Here is an 18,305-nt window from a genome sequence, read left to right as displayed (position 1 = left end):
ACAAATGAAAAAATATAGCTGAATTTAATCCTAAGATAAAACCACTGATTTAGTGAAAGCAAGACTAACATGCAGTGTTTAATTTATAAGTGGGCACAAGGATAGTGTTATCATGCATTGAAAGTGCACGATAAGCCAGGGACTCCAGCCTTGGTGTAGAGCGCACAAAGAAGAATATTAGTATTGGCAGGAATTAGGAGCACTCCCTTGAGTTGATAAAAATTCTCTGAATATTCCCTGTCACCAGAGCAGACAGCTTTTTTCAAAGCATTAGAAACTATACCCCTGCATTCTGATCAGACAGCATGGAACAGCCCATGGCAAGCAAAAGATTTATGCTTTGTTTTTTATCTTAGAATTCATGTGAAGTTAGACTTCTACCTCATAATATGTATACTTATTTGCTTTACTATGGAAATGATTTTGTTGATTACTTAGTTATTAGATTACCTCAGCAATGAAGACTTTTTTTTATTTGAAAGTAGTTGACTCACAATGTTACATTAGTTTTAAGTGTACAACATAGTGATTCAACTTTTATATACTTTATGCTATACTCACCACAAGTGTAGCTGCCATCTGTCATCTTACCATGCTATTACAGTAGCATTGACTATATAGTCCCTATACCTGTTTTTTATTCCCATAACACTCATTCCGTAACTGGAAACCTGTATCTCCCACCCCCCTTCACCCATTTTGCCCATTCCCCACCTCCCTTCCCTCTGGCAGCCATCAGTTTGTTTTCTGTATGTATAGGTCTGATTCTGCCTTTTTTGTTTTTCTTTTTTAATTCACTCGTTTTGTTTTTTAGATGCCACATATGAGTAAAATCATACGGTATTTGTCTTTCTTAATCTGACTTATTTCGCTTAGCATAATACCCTCTAGGTCCTTTTATGCTGTTGCACATGTCAAGATCTTACTCTTTTATGGCTGTATAATATTCCAGTGTGTGTATGTTTGTGTGTGTGTGTGTGTGTGTGTGTGTGTGTACATACCACACCTTCTTCATTCTTCATCTATTGATGGACACTTCCATTGCTTCCATATTTTGGCTATTATAAGTGATGATGCCACCAACAAAACAAAAAAGTAAGCTACTAATGAGAGAAGATATTTGCAAATGATACATCTGATGAAGAGTTAATGTCCAAAATATATTAAAAATTTCTACAACTCAACACCGGAAAAACAAACAATCCAATTTACAAATAGGCAGAGGACCTGAATAGACATTTTTCCAAAAAAGGCATACCGATGGCCAACAGACACATGAAAAGATGCTCAACGTCACTCATCATCAGGGAAATGCAAATCAAAACCACAATGAGATATCACCTCACACCTGTCGGAATGGCTTAAACACACACACACACACACACACACACACAAGAAATAACAAGTGTTGGTGAGAATGTGGAGAAAAGTGAACCATCATGCATTGTTGGTGGGAATGTAAATTGGTGCAGCCACTCTGGAAAAGAATATGGAGATTCCTCAAAAAATTAAAAATAGAATTACCATATGATTCAATAACTCCACTACTGGGTATTTACCCAGAGAAAGTGAAAAGACTAACTTGAAAAGATATAAGCATTCCTATGTTTAATGAGGGCTCTTCTTAGTACCATCAGTCTGATAATACAAAGCAGATCCACTCATTAGTTTCCCCAGCATCCTTTTCATAATTTGTCTGTATGTATTACCACATCATTACAATTAGAGTATATCTCCCACAATAGACTGTAAGCCACTTTAGGGTAGGAGCTGTGTCTGTTTTATAGTTATTTATGTCATTAACAGCAGTTAATGAAGAACTTTGGAATAAATAAGAGATAACTTTAGTCTTCACATACCTTCAAGGAAGATAAAATTGCCCCAGTTTGAAAAACACTGGAATAGAATTTGTAGGAGGAAAGCAATACTAATCAATCACATCATTAATTCCATGTATGTCTCCGAAATATATTGTAGATCCTACAAATAAATATGGTCTAATTAACAAAAACTGAATATATGCATCCCACAATTAGTATAAGCTTCCATTAAAGATAAGGCATTAACTCTCTATGAAGATAATTGGATGGATGCATACATAGCTGGATAGAGGACACGTGGACAAATAACAATAACTGCCACATGTTGAGTATAAAGTTTATTATGTATTGCACTAAGATGTTGATCTCATCTAAAATTTACTATAACCAGTTGTGATTTCTGCTAACTGCATTTATAACTCAAGAACCTTAGACTTGACCTGAGCAACTTTCCAAAGCCATACTATCACTGAATAGTGGGTTTAACATTCAAATCCAGGTCTCTCTGGCCTATATCCAAGAGTTTAGAGTTTAACCACTACATAATGCTTCTCCACCCTGGATCCTATCCTTAAATGTGGGCTCACAGGAAGGAGGGAGTTTGGAATGACTGCAGGCCACAGTATTTTATGCCTTTAAATTTCTGTTTACTTTGATAAAGACAATAACACAGAGGGAGTCACAGACAGGTCCTTTGAAGAAGAGCATTGTAACAGCTGTTCCAACAACCTGTGCATAAAGAAAGGCAGGAGAGCTGTCCCAGTCCTCTCATGGAGTTCCAGCCATTGCCTAAACTGCATGACAGGTTGCACAAAAAGTAGCCCGGAAATTGTCTTGACTGATGTACTTATAACCTACTCTGGGAACATGAATGAAATCATATGTTCAGCCATTTAATTTATGCTCAAACTCTCATAAGTCGTAGAAGCAAGCTGAGAGTTTGGCATAATATTGAAGGACAATGGTTCACTCTCTCACTTTGTGAAGAATTGCCTTTTCTGTTTTGGAGTGATTGTATTCTTTAGAGTAATAAAAATGATGATGCCAATGATAATAATTGCTAATATTTATTGAACATTTATTGAATGGCAGACACTCTGCTGAGTGCTTTGAATGCACTTTCTCATGAAATTCTCCCAATCTTTTGATATAAGCACTATTTTTTTTTCTTTTTCTCTGTTTCTTTTTTTTTATTCACTCATTTATATTCTAAACCTGTTTTGAGTTACTCCGTGCCACTCAGAGATGAATGGAGTAGGATCCCTGGACTCCAGAAGCACATTGCCTGGTGAATAGGCAGGTACATGAGCTAGTAATTCTAGACCAGTGTAGTGGGGGTTACAGTTGATGTAGTTGAGTTATTGGCCATATAGTTTCCTCAGTTGTTCCTGACATCGCTTTCACCCTGCCCTTCTTCACAATTCTGTAGTAGGCAACCACAATCAATACCTATCCCTTCTGTGTGAAAGCTGCCATGTTTATGTAGCATTTCAGCTGCTTGCTTCTTCCTTCTTCCATCTTGTACATCACTGCCAAATCCATCTTTCCCAACCACCCTGTTAATCGTGTCTTCCGTTTGCACACAGAATCTAGAATATTCAGTGACTTACCATTTCTTTCAGGGGGAAAAAAAAAGCCTGAACCTCATGCTTTCAAGAACTTCTACAATCTTATTAAGATTTTCTTTCTCTTCCCACTCCCCAGTGTGAGCCTACTCTTCTAACACAATAACGTACTTACTGCCAAGCAAGCACTTTGCTCATTTATACCCCCTTACAGTAATTCATGCCAAAATGCCAATTGTGCCCATGTTGAGAAACTCTGAGCTAAACTGTAAGCTCTCAGGGCAGGAACTATGTCATGTTCATTATTTTATCCATCTCACTAAATCAGGTAGTCCTTTGACTACAGAAAGTGTGCAAAGAACTTTTACTGAGTTGAGACCCAAATATTGTCTATTGAAATGATGAACAGGGACTGTACTTCCTCAACAAGATAATGCATATTTGCTGTATTTATTAGGTCCATTGCTTATCAGTACCTTGTTCTCTTTACATGGGAAAATGGCTCAGAGTAAACAATACTAACAACAACAACAAAAGGATTTGTGGTCTATTTAAGATTTATCACTGAAAGATGGATTGATTCTCCTTTGACAGTCTCTCTTTGCTCTGTAGCAACATGACCTGGTATAAAGGTGAAATCAAAACTCATGATTAAAGTAGCTTTAGTGATTTTAAGAATTTCTCAAGGAAAGATGAACATTCTTGAAAAAGTTGAAGCTCAGATATTTTCCTGAATATGACACATTCAGAAAGCAAATTCCAGAACCCCAGGGTTAAAAAGGAGCCTCTTTCATAATCACCACAGATAAGAGAGGGTTGGAGCTGTTATTTAATTAACTCAGTTCTTCTAGGGGATAAAAAGTCCTCATAGAAGTTAGTCATCTACTTCACAAATTTCTTGTGGCTTCAAAAACTGTTCACTACTGGGACTTTCTACCAAAACGCTGTAAGTAGTAAAATTGAGCAATATGTAGCTCAGTCTAGGAAGAAACAAGTGTGATATAAACTGGCTCTTACCCAAAATATTTTTTTACATTAACTTAATTTTATAAGAAACTAAATGTTTTTGTGTTTGCCTCAAGTGTTTTGTGTGTATTTGAAATTTATTTTCAATAATCATACGCCAGAGAGAATTCATTCATTCACTCAGCAGTCAGTAAATGCTTTTTATGAGTTCTGTGAATCCTGAACACAAAACTTGAATGAGTTTGCCCTATTATGATGCAAACCATAGATTTTAGCATTAGGCAGGCCTGCATTTTAGTGTAAGCTTGGCAAAGTTATTTAACCCTTCTGGCCTTCAGTTTTTTCATCCATACAATAAATTCAAAATAATCCTCACCTTTAGGATTGCTATGAAGATTAAGATAATATATTTAAAATATATTTATATATATTAAATTTTAATATATTAAATATAATATATTTAAAATACCTAACACAGAAGAGGCCATCAAAAATGTCAGTTGTCATTTTTATTACTGCACTGACCATTATAATTCAAGATATTTACAATTATTTGTGTTTACATTTTTCTTATTACAAATATCTTCATAAGAAGAATTATAAAAACAGTTAAGTAACATTCATATTAGCTCACTGTATTAAATCTAATCAATCATTCCTTTTTCAATAATCTGAAGGTTTTAAGTAGCTTCCAGTATGGGAGAAGAGGGAGCAATTTATAAATCCTCTCTGAATTTTCTTAAAGTTATTGCAGGAAATATGAGTATATATAAAAAAAACTAGGAAAAAAGACTATAGTTTGACCTAGGACATGAAGTGATATACATTAAAATGACCATGTAATGCATAAATCAGAAGCAAAATTAGCCTAATAGCAATTTTAGAAAAGCAACACCGGAATAATGAACTAGATTCTAATAAACCAGAGGGTAATGTAAAAGCATCAAATTCTATTTAGGAGAAGCAAGTATAATATGAATTTTTAGAGATTATAGGCAGGTCTGGGGATGTTTTAATTCTTAGAAAGCCTTTCATTTTTCCCTGTAAACCAGTGCACCTTTACCACCTGGAATTAAAGGTGATCTGTGGGTTTTGAGATGCCTTCTTTTTCCTATTGTCTACATTGTCATTGAGAAGATATTAACGCTTAAGAGAAAGAGAAACTGTTTTGTTAGCTTGCAACAAAGTAGGTCAGCCCGGAGAGGGCAGAGAGCAGCCTAAAGAAGAGGGTACAGTTCCTTCCCAAGGAAGTAAAGATGCTAAAGCTGACCTTCCTGCCAGTTGTTCATTATTTGTGTGCCTCTGTAGGAAAGAAAAAAAAGTCACAACTGCTAAATGGGAGACTGTCAGGAAAGGCAGTTTCCCGTCAGAGCTAAGATCAGAGGGTTTCCATTCTTGGTGTCGATTCAGGGCAGCTATCGTGAGATATTAGGTGGGATTTCAGGGTACAACTGTGGCAAATGTCACCAGCCTGTTGCTGACTGAGTGCTGGCCAAAAGGAAGCTTCAGACTGTGGGCTCTCGATAAACACTGCCAGACCCTGACTTTTATCTTATGTTACCGGAAACCTGACAGTTTATTTTTGTCCCCTTTCAACACTACAAGTGTTTTTCTTGCTGCCAAAATACATGCATCTCTTATTTACTATTGTCACCTATTAATTCACATGATTAAGTTCTCTTACCTATGACTAGAATGTGGCCCTATTCCACATCCTCATGAACAGAGTCCTGCTATTGAAAAGAAAAACACTCCTGGGGCACCTGGGTGGCTCAGTCAGTTAAGTGTCTGACTCTTGGTTTCTGCTCGGGTCACGGTCTCATGAATTGTGAGATCGAGCCCCACATCAGGCTCGGGGCTCAACGGGAGTCTGCTTGAGATTCTTTCCCTTGCCCCTCTCCCACTTGTACTTGCACACCAGTGCTCTCTCTCTCTCCCTCTCCCCCCACCCCCACTCTCTCAAATACATAAATCTTAAAAAAGAAATGAAAAGAAAAACACTCTTAGCTCTCATAGTCATTTTGTACCGTGTGGAGGATTTGTGTCTTCTGTTACTACTCCGTGTTTTACCAAAATATCACATTGTTTTGCATACGGATAGACTATTTACAAGATTTTACTTGCTATACTTGCATGCTATATTCCAACGGAGATTCACTTTATGTCATTCGGCCTGGTCCACACATAAGGTATGAATCAAACAGAGGCAAAATTACCCTTGGAAAATTCCTTAAATTGACTGGATAATAGAGTAGACATAATTTTGCATATAATATCAAAACTTTGCAATCCATACACTGGATTCCAAAGGAGGGGAAGTCCAAACTAAGGGTAGTGTAGAAAGAGGATAACTTGAATGTAAGCAGATGGCCAGATGTTTAAACCGTTCTGCTTGTAAGTTAGCAATGTAATCCCTCTACAGAATGCCTAATGCCGGATGGGTGGGGAATTTCAACGTGCTCCTGCTTCACTTTGCCAAGGGGGGAGTATCACTCCATTCTGTTTCAATATGAATCCTCTGTGATGTTAACAGATGTCATCTGACCTCTTTGTCTTTGTGAGGAGGAAGCATCACGGTGGGGACTCTTCTTGGGGGGTAAGGGGCTAAGGGCTGAGTATCTACAGAACTAGGGTTCCCGTTCAGTATGAAAACAGCTAATCAGAAAGTGCCGGGAAGAGACACTGGCAGACATTTTGAGTATTTGGGATGGCAGAAATAATTCTTCATTCATGAAGGTATTAGGGAAGATGTGGAGCTTCTTGATTTGTGTGGAGTGCATCCAGTCACTATTTTATAAAATCTTATTATCAAAACAAAAAATAAAATGGAAAAGTCTAGCCACTTTTTTGTGAACTCCCATGCACTTAAAATACTATAAAAGTTGTACACCTTTTCTTTGGTAAAAACAAAAACAAAAACAAGTGTGTGCTATAAATAGATCCAGTAAATTCGTTGCCAGCTTCGTGTTGTGGTCATCTTTGCTATTACCCTGAAAAGTAAGGCTTTTCTTATCAGAAGCTTAACTTTCTAAAGTTTCAGCCACATCATATCAAACATCAAAAGGAAACCCAGCTCACATCAAATTTAACTTTGATTGTAAACAAATACTTTTATTAATTATTACTCAGTTTTTATTTTGCAGGTTTTCTTTCATGTTTTCAGTCATTTTGTTTTTTCTCGAAGACATTAGGCTGGGGGATAAACCCTAATGCTGGGTGGATAAACTGGCCTTTCTGAAGGAATAGCTCTGTCATTCTGAAGAGCAGTTAACACTTTTGTCCCCTTCCCTGCAAATAAAAAGTACAGGTCCTTGGTTTGTGAAAACTAACATAAAATTTCCTCCAAAAAGTATATCTCCCCAATCCATATGTTTTCATCTTTTATTGTCTGAGGAGATTTTTGACAAAATGTTGCTTGATCAAACCAGGCAGCATAAAATTATATTTGTGATGTAAGACTGATACATGAAAATATTACTCTTCTTCAGAGAGAATTCTTAGCTAGTCATAGAAGCTTAAAGAGAAACTACTGTGCTTCAAAGAGAATTGACACTTCCAGAGGGTCACAGCACCCATGCCCAGGTTGTTTGGATGAATGCAAACACCCTTGTTTCTTGTTTTTGTGCAGCTTCCATAGTGATTGGGAAATGGTGGTGTGAGATGGAGCCTTGTCTCGAGGGAGAAGAATGTAAGACACTACCTGATAATTCCGGATGGATGTGTGCTACAGGCAATAAAATTAAGACGACAAGAGTAAGTTTATTTCTTTCAAATGTCTCATGCATGTTACCAACCATACTGTTTACCTTTGTGTTCTATAATCAGCCCCCAGAGAAGCTTTGAACAGGAGACAAGAAAGCCTTTTCCCTGACAGAAAATATTCTTAACCATTCATATTGATTAATCTCAAGTTAGAGATTGAACTTGATTTTTCCATACTGAGCAGTTCAGTGTTTCTATGACTGGCTCATAAATAAGGCTGGGTTGCCATAGCCAAAGGAAGAGGAACAGTAATTATGCAAATAATTCAGCCAATAACTGTGGTGCTCAAAAGAGATTATAAAATAAGGGTCTGGCCTAATTCATCCAGATGGTTTGCTGAAAAGGACTGCATTTAAGTACAGCCATTTTCTATAGGTCTTTCAAAGAATTATTTGATGATCTTTTAAGGAAGTGAAAGGTTTGTGTGATGTGAATTTTCATTCCTTGGTTTCTGTGGTAAAATAAGGAGTTATCTTCAAAATATATAACAACCTGCATAGTGAGGCCATCCAACTCATCAGAATTGGTGTTGCGATGGCAGATTGGAAGGGCCCCGCTAGGCCAGACATTGACCCTATAGATACTAGATCATAGGAAAGTATGGGAGTCCTAAAGGGGGGAAGATGGAGGGGGTTGCACTCAGAGCACTTAAGACAGTATTTATTCAAATGTACTACAGAACTATGTTAATATTTTTACAACCAGTAGGATTACACATATCTATATCATGTGACCGAGAGCCCCGTTACAGGTGTATGTATTTTAATGCGTTGGGTATTGTTGAAAGCAAGCTCTACTAGTTAAAAATTCCAACATGTTGAACTTGTAGCCTTCCAAAAGGGTGATTCAAATTTAAAAGGGCATCTGTGATTCCCACCCCTGTATAATGAGTTTTAACTTGATCTTTCTTCTCAGCATTATCTTTTCAAGAAATAAAACTGATCCTTGCACCCTTGTGATTCAGAAAACATAATACCTTATAAAACATATTTTATATATAAAATAAGTAGAGACTCTTTGCATATCAAATTTAGTTGCCCGTATTGACTACAATAAGCAGTAAATGGCTATACCTCCTTGGCTCGTGGCCAGGAGAGGTTCCTGAACATCTTAGCCTGTTAACATGTATTTTCAGGGGCGCCTGGGTGGCTCAGTTGGTTAAGCGACTGCCTTCGGCTCAGGTCATGATCCTGGAGTCTCTGGATCGAGTCCCGTATCGGGCTCCCTGCTCAGCAGGGAGTCTGCTTCTCCCTCTGACCCTTCCCCCTCTCATGCTCTCTCTCTCTCATTCTCTCTCTCTCAAATAAATAAATAAATAAAATCTTTAAAAAAATGTATTTTCATGCACCTGGGATGCTCAGCATGGATTATCATATTTCAGTTCAAAGAAACACCCTCAGGAGAGATTATTCGAAAATGAACCCAGTTCATGACATTTACCTCCAGAAACCATCTTCATTAACTGATGGAGAGTGGATTTCAGGTTTCCCTTTGGTTACATTTTGCATGAAACTAATACCACCAAACAGTCTGAAGATGTCCTCACAAGTTGGTTTTCAGCTACTCTGAATCACGGCCAATATGATTGGAATTTGATCACCATTATTTCAAGCAGGTTGCTAATATATTTTATTCTGCCAAATCTCCATATCCTCTTCCAAATGATAACTGATCTCCCTTTATTGAACATAAGCCTGCTCTCATGGTTCCTCCAGACCTGAAACTCAGTAAAGAACAATAATACAAGTCAAATTATTTCAGGATTTAAGTATGTGAAATTCCAAGGGTACCAACTAGGAGACTCTTCGGAAGAGAGAATATAAATAAACAAAACACAGAAATGTTAATGCTACTTTTTATGATGGTGTAACTTTCTTTGATTTGGCCTCTGTAGAGTGTATTTTAAAACATATTGTAAATACCTCCCAGACATTTTCTGTTCTCCCAGAAGTACAGTGCAGGTCTGATCACAGTAATAGAGTCTGGAGCGCACTGTTTGCTACCATCCTGGGTGGGCTGAATGCAACCAAGACAGTTGAGTGTACAAGAGAAATAAATCGCCCATGCAGTTGGTTTGAAAGCAGAGGATGTAGCTGTTCTAATGTGTGTGTCCATTTCAATCAAGGAAACAAGAGATTGCTCTATAGTCATGTGAGCAACACATCACTCAACTAATAAATCTCCACACTGTCTTTAGAGAAGGAAAAAGGAAACAGGAGGAAAAGCTGTACTTTTTTACACCTTGAGAGGACTCAGACACTACTACTGACTTAATTTTCTCCCCCACTTCCTTACAAAGAAATTCACAGTGAAATACATGCTTTTAAACACAAAGGCACAATTAAGTCCAGCTGATACGTACAGGCGCTTTCCCTTCTGTATAAACGGCATGCCAACACCAGTCCTTAGATGATGTGCTCCAAAATAGGTTTTATATTAATTTTTCTGGTACGCCCTGTGTGATTTTCCCTGTCAGAATATAAATACGCCTACATATTTCAAATATTGCCTCTGGCAGTTTAACTTTTAAAAACAGTTTAATAGACAGATATACTTTAATTATGAGTCATAGGTTTTCATTGTTCTGTTCTTATCTAAGAAGTAATCTTTAAGATAAAAAAAATCAAATTCTTAAAGTAAGAAGAAAAATAAAGAAAATCACCTCTTCGGTTCTTATGTGTAAGACTGATTCAAAGAGAGTGCTCTCAGGAAAAAAAGAAAAGAAAGAAAGAAAACATAAAAGCAAAAAAGAAGAAACATGCCCAGCTTGTTAATAGCAACTGAGAGTTTCCTTCATACTGTTAATTTTTAAAAGTAACTCCAATATGAAGAAATTTGCAAGATAGAGTCCGAGTTGTCATTTTTCCTTATATAGGTTTTTTCAAAACCTTGCTATTATGACTTCCCAAAAAATCATCCCAAGTCAAAATCCTCAGCAGTCTGTGAAATGTAGATAAACAAAAATATTTCAAACTGTGATCTAATTCAGACTTTCATGATGCTCATTTTTTGAAGGAGGATGGAGAGTAGAAATTCATTGTTTCATTTATTTTTTTGTTTTTTCTTTTTCTTTTTATTTCTTTTTATTTTTTTTATTATGTTTCATTTAAAGGACCAGACACAGCGGAATGGGAACTAGCCAGGGTAACGGGCCACAATCTGAAGGAAAGTCTTGAGAAAATTAGATCTAGGTGATAATATAACCTACAGAAGGAAGGAGAAAAGATAAGTAGAATCAGGTACAGGCTTCCCTTTCAGGAGATTGGAGAGAATAAACCTAAGGAAAAGAGGAAGCTTCCTGAATGTCATTTTACAGAGAGAAAATAGTTACCCTTGAGAAGTTTTCCAAAACCTAGCAAGGGGTACAATAAAGCTGGTCACAGAAACCCTCCTGGGGAGAGGTCTGGTACATCTGGGTGAAGTCTCAAGGCTAAATTTTAACCCTATTCCCTCTTAACCATTGCTTCAATTGTTTCATTAAATTGCTTTGTTGTTAGTCTGTGGCAAGACACACCAATCCTGATATTGACAAGAGATCTTCTCTTACAAACCTATTGGTTTCTTTTCTTTAAACATATATATCAAAAACATAAGTTTGAAAGTTGATGACGCTATTGGAAAATTGGCTCTGTAGATTCTGGATTTGCCAATCTCCAAAATCAGTTGAGCTAATTCCCTATAATAAATATTATATTTAATATATACAAAATAATAAGGTATAATATGGTATATGTATTTTAAAAAAAAGAAAGTTGGGGATGCTGTATCCAATGCATTCAGCAATAAATGTATACTCTGTGTATTCAGGAATGATGCCTTAATTTAGAAAGACTTCTCCCTGGAGAAAATAAGTTGTTTGACAATGCTATAAAAATTCACATGTAAAAAGTGAACATTCGTTGTTTGGGGACATAATAAGGAAGGGAATAAAATGAGGAGAAAACTAAAGGTGCTTGGAAGGAAAAATCAGCAGGTTAAAATAGTAGAACATAATCTGGTATAATATCTGGGAACATATCAGGCAACTTCGTTAGTATCTTTCAGACTAATGAGAAGATCAACAGTTAGGTGTCCACAAGGTAGAGTCAAGTTCCCTTCCCTAAAAGGGTGAGTTAGCAGACCTCAGACTGCACACCTAAACACAATGGCTATCTTGTCAAATTGATGTTTTACACAAATCCACTACAGTCATTTGTCCACACCTTCCTGGGCTCATCCTCCTAATAGTGACCCTGACCCTGCATATCTCCATCCATTCTCCTCAGCCAATACTTTTTATATTAGAGAAGTGTAAAGTACCAGCTTTGACATATCCCAGCTTTATCATTCAAAATTCACTTGAAATTTCCACCTGGTCTGAAGTGTTATGAAAGCCTTTACAATCCTGATGTCCAGACCATTTTGCATGAACTACCTTTAAGAGAGAAGGGTAGGAAGGTGGGGCGGTGCAGGGGGAGGTGGATTTGGAAATGGCAAGAAGGAAAAATAAATCAATTTATGCTGTTACAATTGCCCCCGGGTTAGAGTGAACTCATTCATTTCTTTAACCAACAAATATATTTAAGCCTCTTCTATCTAAAGTGAGTGTATTAAGGTTTTAGGGATGTGATGGTAGATACGACCCATCTCCTGTTCTTCCGTGAAGGGTAGGGCCTAAGGTTGGGGGGGTGCCGTGGGGGTGAGAATGGCAAGTCGATAAAAAGGCAATTCCAATTCAGTGTTGTAAATGTCACTTTCTCCCTCCTTTTGATGAAGAAGAAGACAGTGGAAACAGAAGGTGATAAACACTACTAGAATGTAGGAAACCAAAGTTTGGAAGAATCTGTTATTCATATGGAGAGGATAAAAAAATAAATGTGTGAAGATTTCTCATACATGCTGCCCTGGGTGCAACCAACTTTTGAAAGCAAACTTTAATTACTGTTCCCACCCAACTCTGAAACCTTTTCATGGACTCCACGCCTGGACTCAGAACACTCAATTCCTAAGACTATAAAGAACTAAGAGATGATGAAGAAAAATGCCTATGTCCTAGAACTCTAAAGTAGAATCTTCAACTCTCTTAGAATCATCATTTCTGCCCCAAACCAGTGACTTTCCATGCATGCATCCTTTTGAACATTAGAGTCGTTGGGACCATATTCAAATATATTAAATTGTACCAGTAGTGGTGGGAGTATGCTCTTGGTTGCCCTTGAGTACTATGTCACTGGGAGGAAGAGTTCCTCATCCTGCAAGGGTCTCCTATGTTCCTAAGAAAATGTGTTCTAATCTTGGCAGTGACTTCTTTACCTGACGCCAGCCCTTTACATGTTACAGCAGGCCAACTTGACGAGGCCGTGGAATGACCTACTCAGTTCAAATTCTCATCAAACAGACACTGGACTAACTACATACTCTGAAGGGCCCAGTGCAAGAATAAAAACACAGGCCTCTTGTTCAAAAATTAGTAATAATTTCAAGACTGCAATAGCAGGTCATTAAATGAAGTGTGGGCCACTGTTCAGCACAGGGCTCTGTGCAACTGTATAGGGTCATGTGTCCATGAAGCCAGTCATGGTTATTCATTGCTCCCAGAGTCTATCTCCTCAGCTGTGGCAAAATAAAAGTAATGAATTGATAAAAAATACAATGGCCTGTCAGTGTGCTTTTTGATCACCATTTGAGAACTACGGCTCTAGATTAACATTTTTGGCTTCAGAATACTTGAAAGAAGCAACATACTATAAATTCAAGATGTCCTCATTTTCTGCTTATTCACCTTTCTCTATGCCTTCATTTTGTTCTTTTCTCCCTGAAATTTCTTTCTTTCTTTGGTTTCAGATTCACCCAAGAACCTAATGGAAGCATTTGTCATAGTAGCAAAGGAAAACCACCTCTGCGGAAAATATATTTTAAGAATTTAAAACATCTTACACATTACAAGCCAAATGGATTTCTTATTTGCACTTTGACTGGTTACCAGATAATCACAGTGCTTTCACTGTGTGTCACAAAGTATCCTATAGTGAGAAGACCCCACGCTTTTGGCAGCACCATGGAAAGTGGGTTTAAAAAAAAAAAAAAACGGTTTTCTCAATGAAAATTTTTGGGATTACGAAGAACGATCAACTATCTTCTAATTTGGATCTACAGTTACTTTGTACCATTTTAAATATATGTATATATATAATATTTTGAAATATTATATATTCTCTTCAAGAAATGAACAATGCCACAGTTTGAGGTGGCTGGTGTACCTCTTTGAGTTTGGATGTTTTGTTTTGTTTTGTCGCAGTTTCTTTTTTTACCGGCAAGGAAGAAGACACGTGCCCCTTTTGAAACTTCAACATGGCACTCACACTGGAAGGCTAGCTACAGGTGGACTTCTGGAATCTGAGGCATCCTAACAATACTGAATCGAGAGCTTCCTTCCGTTTCTACCAGATGGCCCAAGGAAGCACATCGTCTGTTTTATTGCTTTCTACCCGTGCAATATTAGCATGCAAGCCTGGCTTACATAACCATACTTTATATTCAACTGATATATAATAACCATTCTAACCTCTTCCAGGAAAGTATTTTTAGAACTACTAGCTTTTCCACAGATAAGACAATGAGGATTCTTGAGGGAGCTACTCCACCATGCTATTAAGACTCTGGCAAAATCATGGTAGAAGACGGATCCCTGTGTTAATAAGTTCTGTAAATACAACGTCTTAAGGCTTGGTATAGCTGTGCTAGACTGCAGAAATATCCTCCGATTAAATCCAAAGCCTGGCATCATTAAGTACATAGTGCTGTAGCCACAAGTTTTATCATGGTACCTCTTCTATGTTTGATTTGCTTTTTCCACGAGTATTCAGGTCTCTTCTGAATCTGAAGTTTCAGGAAGACCATTAAAGGAATTAGGTTTCAGAATGATCTCTGTGACCAAATGCTGGCCAGCCCTATTAAAGTGGTAGATAACTTCTTTCTACACCTACTTGTTGTCTTTATTTGCCATGTATTTGCCCTGAGTCAGCTTTAGCCAAATCCAGAGAACAGCCTGCTTAGAGACTTGTAGTCGGCTGGGATTTTTTTCCATGAGGTCTTTGCTGCCATCATGGGATGCTGCCATCCCAGCCAGTATTTCTAATCCCAGTATTTTGAAAATCAGAAATTCATTACTATAACTGCTGTGTTCTTAACCCATAAGATGAAATGTCAAATCCCATTATTGGGTTTCTGTACTGGTCACTTGGATGAGACATATGGGGCTCACTTCTCCAAAAAGAAACTTCTGTCCAACTTCTCTTTTTAAAAGTTACTCAGATGATGATTGTAGAAAAGAAATATCTATTATCTACCTGGGATAGCATAATAATACTATACATTCCTGTTACTTAACCTAGCATATTTCAAGTATATCTGTTTTTTCTCCAAAGCCTTCTCTCTAGAATACATGTTGTTAGGGCCTCTTATTATATCACCAGCACAAGTGGTCCCCTAGTGTGGATTTTTAAAGTTAAACCTCAGGTAAAATCCAGAGGTTCCTTCATGTCTACCAATATAGCGTGAAGTCTGATTGAATATGTAAATACTCTAATCAGATAGATTGATTCTGTATCTCAAATGCCTATAAAAAGCATCCAGAAATGTAAATGGAATCCTAATTGCAAAATCTAGCCTTTCCAAATACTTTCACAAATATTTGCCAGAAGATAGCATAAAATTCATACAACCAAATCAGAATCCCTTGAATTTATGGTCCATATTCATGTACCAAGTAATACATTAGCAACTGACTTTCGCCTGTAAACTTCAGAGTAAAACCTGAAATCATGAATGCAAAGAATTATCTGGAATAGTACTTCCCAAAATGGGGAGGAAAAAACCTCCATAATCAAATACATTGGGAGAAAGGTTTTAAATAAAATAAAACAGAAATATTTACTGAGGAAATTTTCAGAGCCTTTAATACACCAGAAGTGATGTATGTCTTCAAGAAAGACTAAAACATGGGTTGCCAAGTAAAGAACTTCCAGAATCCAGACATGTAAGGTGGTTACTTGACAAATGGACAGTACATCCTTGACTAATGAGAAACTGCAAGAAATTATTTCTGTATGAGGACATACTCGCTGCCTTGTCACATCTTCAGTTTTTTCCAATAGAACCATAAATCTGGATTTTTGTATAAAATCTCCTAACATTCTTAAATAAGGTTAACTAATATGAGATGTTTGTCATTAAAAATTCTACAAGCATTATTATTGCCCCCAAGTTCCCTGATCATGTGGCTTTTATTAGGAGATGAATGTTTCCTGGAATACCCTTTTAAAAAAAAGCGTTGGTCCTAAATGAAAATCCAATGGGAAGAAAAACGAATATTCTCTTTTCTATGGACTCATGCATACAGACCCTTCTCACAATTTACGATATGTGGGGCTCACAGCTTCTCCTGTTCTGTAACCAGAGACTGTAAGTCAATGAAAGAGTTAGTCTAGAGGCCCAGGTCTGTCAGTTCATTTCCTAGTGATCACTTCATGCAATAACCTCCCTTGGAAAGACCTAGAGGAAGAGAGAAGGGGGGGAAAGACCACATCAGAATCAGGCAACCATCCAATAAAACAGTGCAAGTATTTGTAAATGTCATCAAATTCAATTTGGATCTATCAAGGCCCTTATACAAATGTGTGAACCATCAAGTTGTACTTAAATTGGACCCACCCCAGTTAGGGGGATTCAGTAGCTACCCCGTGCCTACATCTATTGTTTAAAAACTTTTATCATGTATTGCTGGTAATAAAGAGCTTGGTGTGGTATGACTAATAATGATTTTTGAGCTTGTACATCAGGTGTGATAAATAATGTCCTAACATAATTAGAGCAAATGGAAAGGCCCTCATCCAGAACCCATTTCTGGGTAAAAAGGAAAATATGGCTCATTTCATAAGACAGATTTTGGAGTTAGGTAAAGCTTATTTCTTGACTTTTTTGCATGTGTGATTAGATTTATCTATTAATGGATTTGGTAAGTATTTCCAAATACTTCCTAGTAGGCTTTTCTCTGTTATCGAATGATGAAGCATGTTTTCACCAACACACAATTCAACATCATTTTCTGATCAAACCCAGTGTAACTTTCACAAAGCAATGGTTTTATATAGGGCAGTATATTATGCCACCTTGACATTGTCACTGATGTAAGTTATGAAGGGTATAAAAATTGTTTATATGAGGAGATCCACACATTCCTCACCTCCATAGGATATGCACTCCAGCCTGGAAGGTTAAATGGCATATCATAATATGAGTTTTTCTTTTAATTAAGCTTGACACTTCCATTTCAAAATCTATTAAGGTTTACCTGAAAAATAAGAGAACCATTTTCCTTTTCATGAGCTGTCTGCTTTCCAAATAAAAGATTTAGTGTCTAGTAAATTCTAGGGCTCAAGCCACCTCCATCTAGTGAATAAATAGAAGAAAACAAGATATAAGACATACTAAGAAAAGTGAGGGCTCAGGACTAGTGACAACAGTGGTAGAATTGGATGGCCTAGTGCCCAGGGGCATCATGCAAAGTGATAAAATAGAATCATGTTCACACTTCATAGTAAATTAAATAGAAAACCATTAATTGCATGTGCATGCACACACACACATATTTCCTGTTAAAGATTTAAAATTTTTGGGTTGAATAGGTGGGGGTTTTTTCCTCGTAAAGCTCTTAGGGACCTATCAGGAGATGTGGTGGCATGCACTCACATCATTGGTCTGCAAGTGGCTCTCATTTATTTATTTATTCATTATTTAGTTTGCTTCACTTTTTCCCAGGTGTTAAGCTCTCATTTATTTGTTTTGGCAGCTAGATGCATTATTTAAAAAATAATAATAATTATCAATCATGAAAGCCAAGACCCCAGCCATAACTGACTGTATTTATAGACCAGGCAGTGTATATGCAGCCCTAATTCCCACCTGTTCAGAGAAGCTGTTACCCAAGAGTAGACTCACATGCACGTGCTGAGGAAAATCTGGGGCCAGATTTGCCTTAAGACAGTGGCTGTCGGGAGTCTGAGTGGCTCAGTCTGTTAAACGTCGGCTTTCAGCTCATGTCTGCCTTCAGCTGAGGTCATGATTCCAGGATCCTAGGATCGAGTCCCATATCAGGCCCCCAGTGAGTAACCTGCTTCTCCCTCTCCCTCCTCCCCTCCTCCCCTGCTCCCCC

General features: G+C 37.4%; 1 protein-coding gene across 2 annotated transcripts in view; it reads left to right on the top strand.

Moving 5' to 3' along the window:
- TAFA1 (TAFA chemokine like family member 1) overlaps positions 1–13,954 on the top strand; it is a 505,133-nt gene extending 491,179 nt beyond the window's left edge. For both annotated transcript variants that reach the window (XM_088027637.1, XM_028110328.2), the window contains exons 3-4: positions 7,980–8,104; positions 13,937–13,954. In XM_088027637.1, coding sequence (XP_087883763.1) covers positions 7,980–8,104; positions 13,937–13,954 — 143 coding nt within the window. The remainder of the gene's footprint in view (positions 1–7,979; positions 8,105–13,936) is intronic.
- Positions 13,955–18,305: the final 4,351 nt, after the last annotated feature.

This window comes from Eumetopias jubatus, unplaced genomic scaffold, assembly GCF_037043125.1.
Source record: "Eumetopias jubatus isolate StellerSeaLion01/CBP00866 unplaced genomic scaffold, mEumJub1_p1.0 scaffold_1, whole genome shotgun sequence".
In the NCBI taxonomy this organism is placed as follows: Eukaryota; Metazoa; Chordata; class Mammalia; order Carnivora; family Otariidae; genus Eumetopias; species Eumetopias jubatus.
This window is presented reverse-complemented; position numbering and strand designations above follow the sequence as displayed.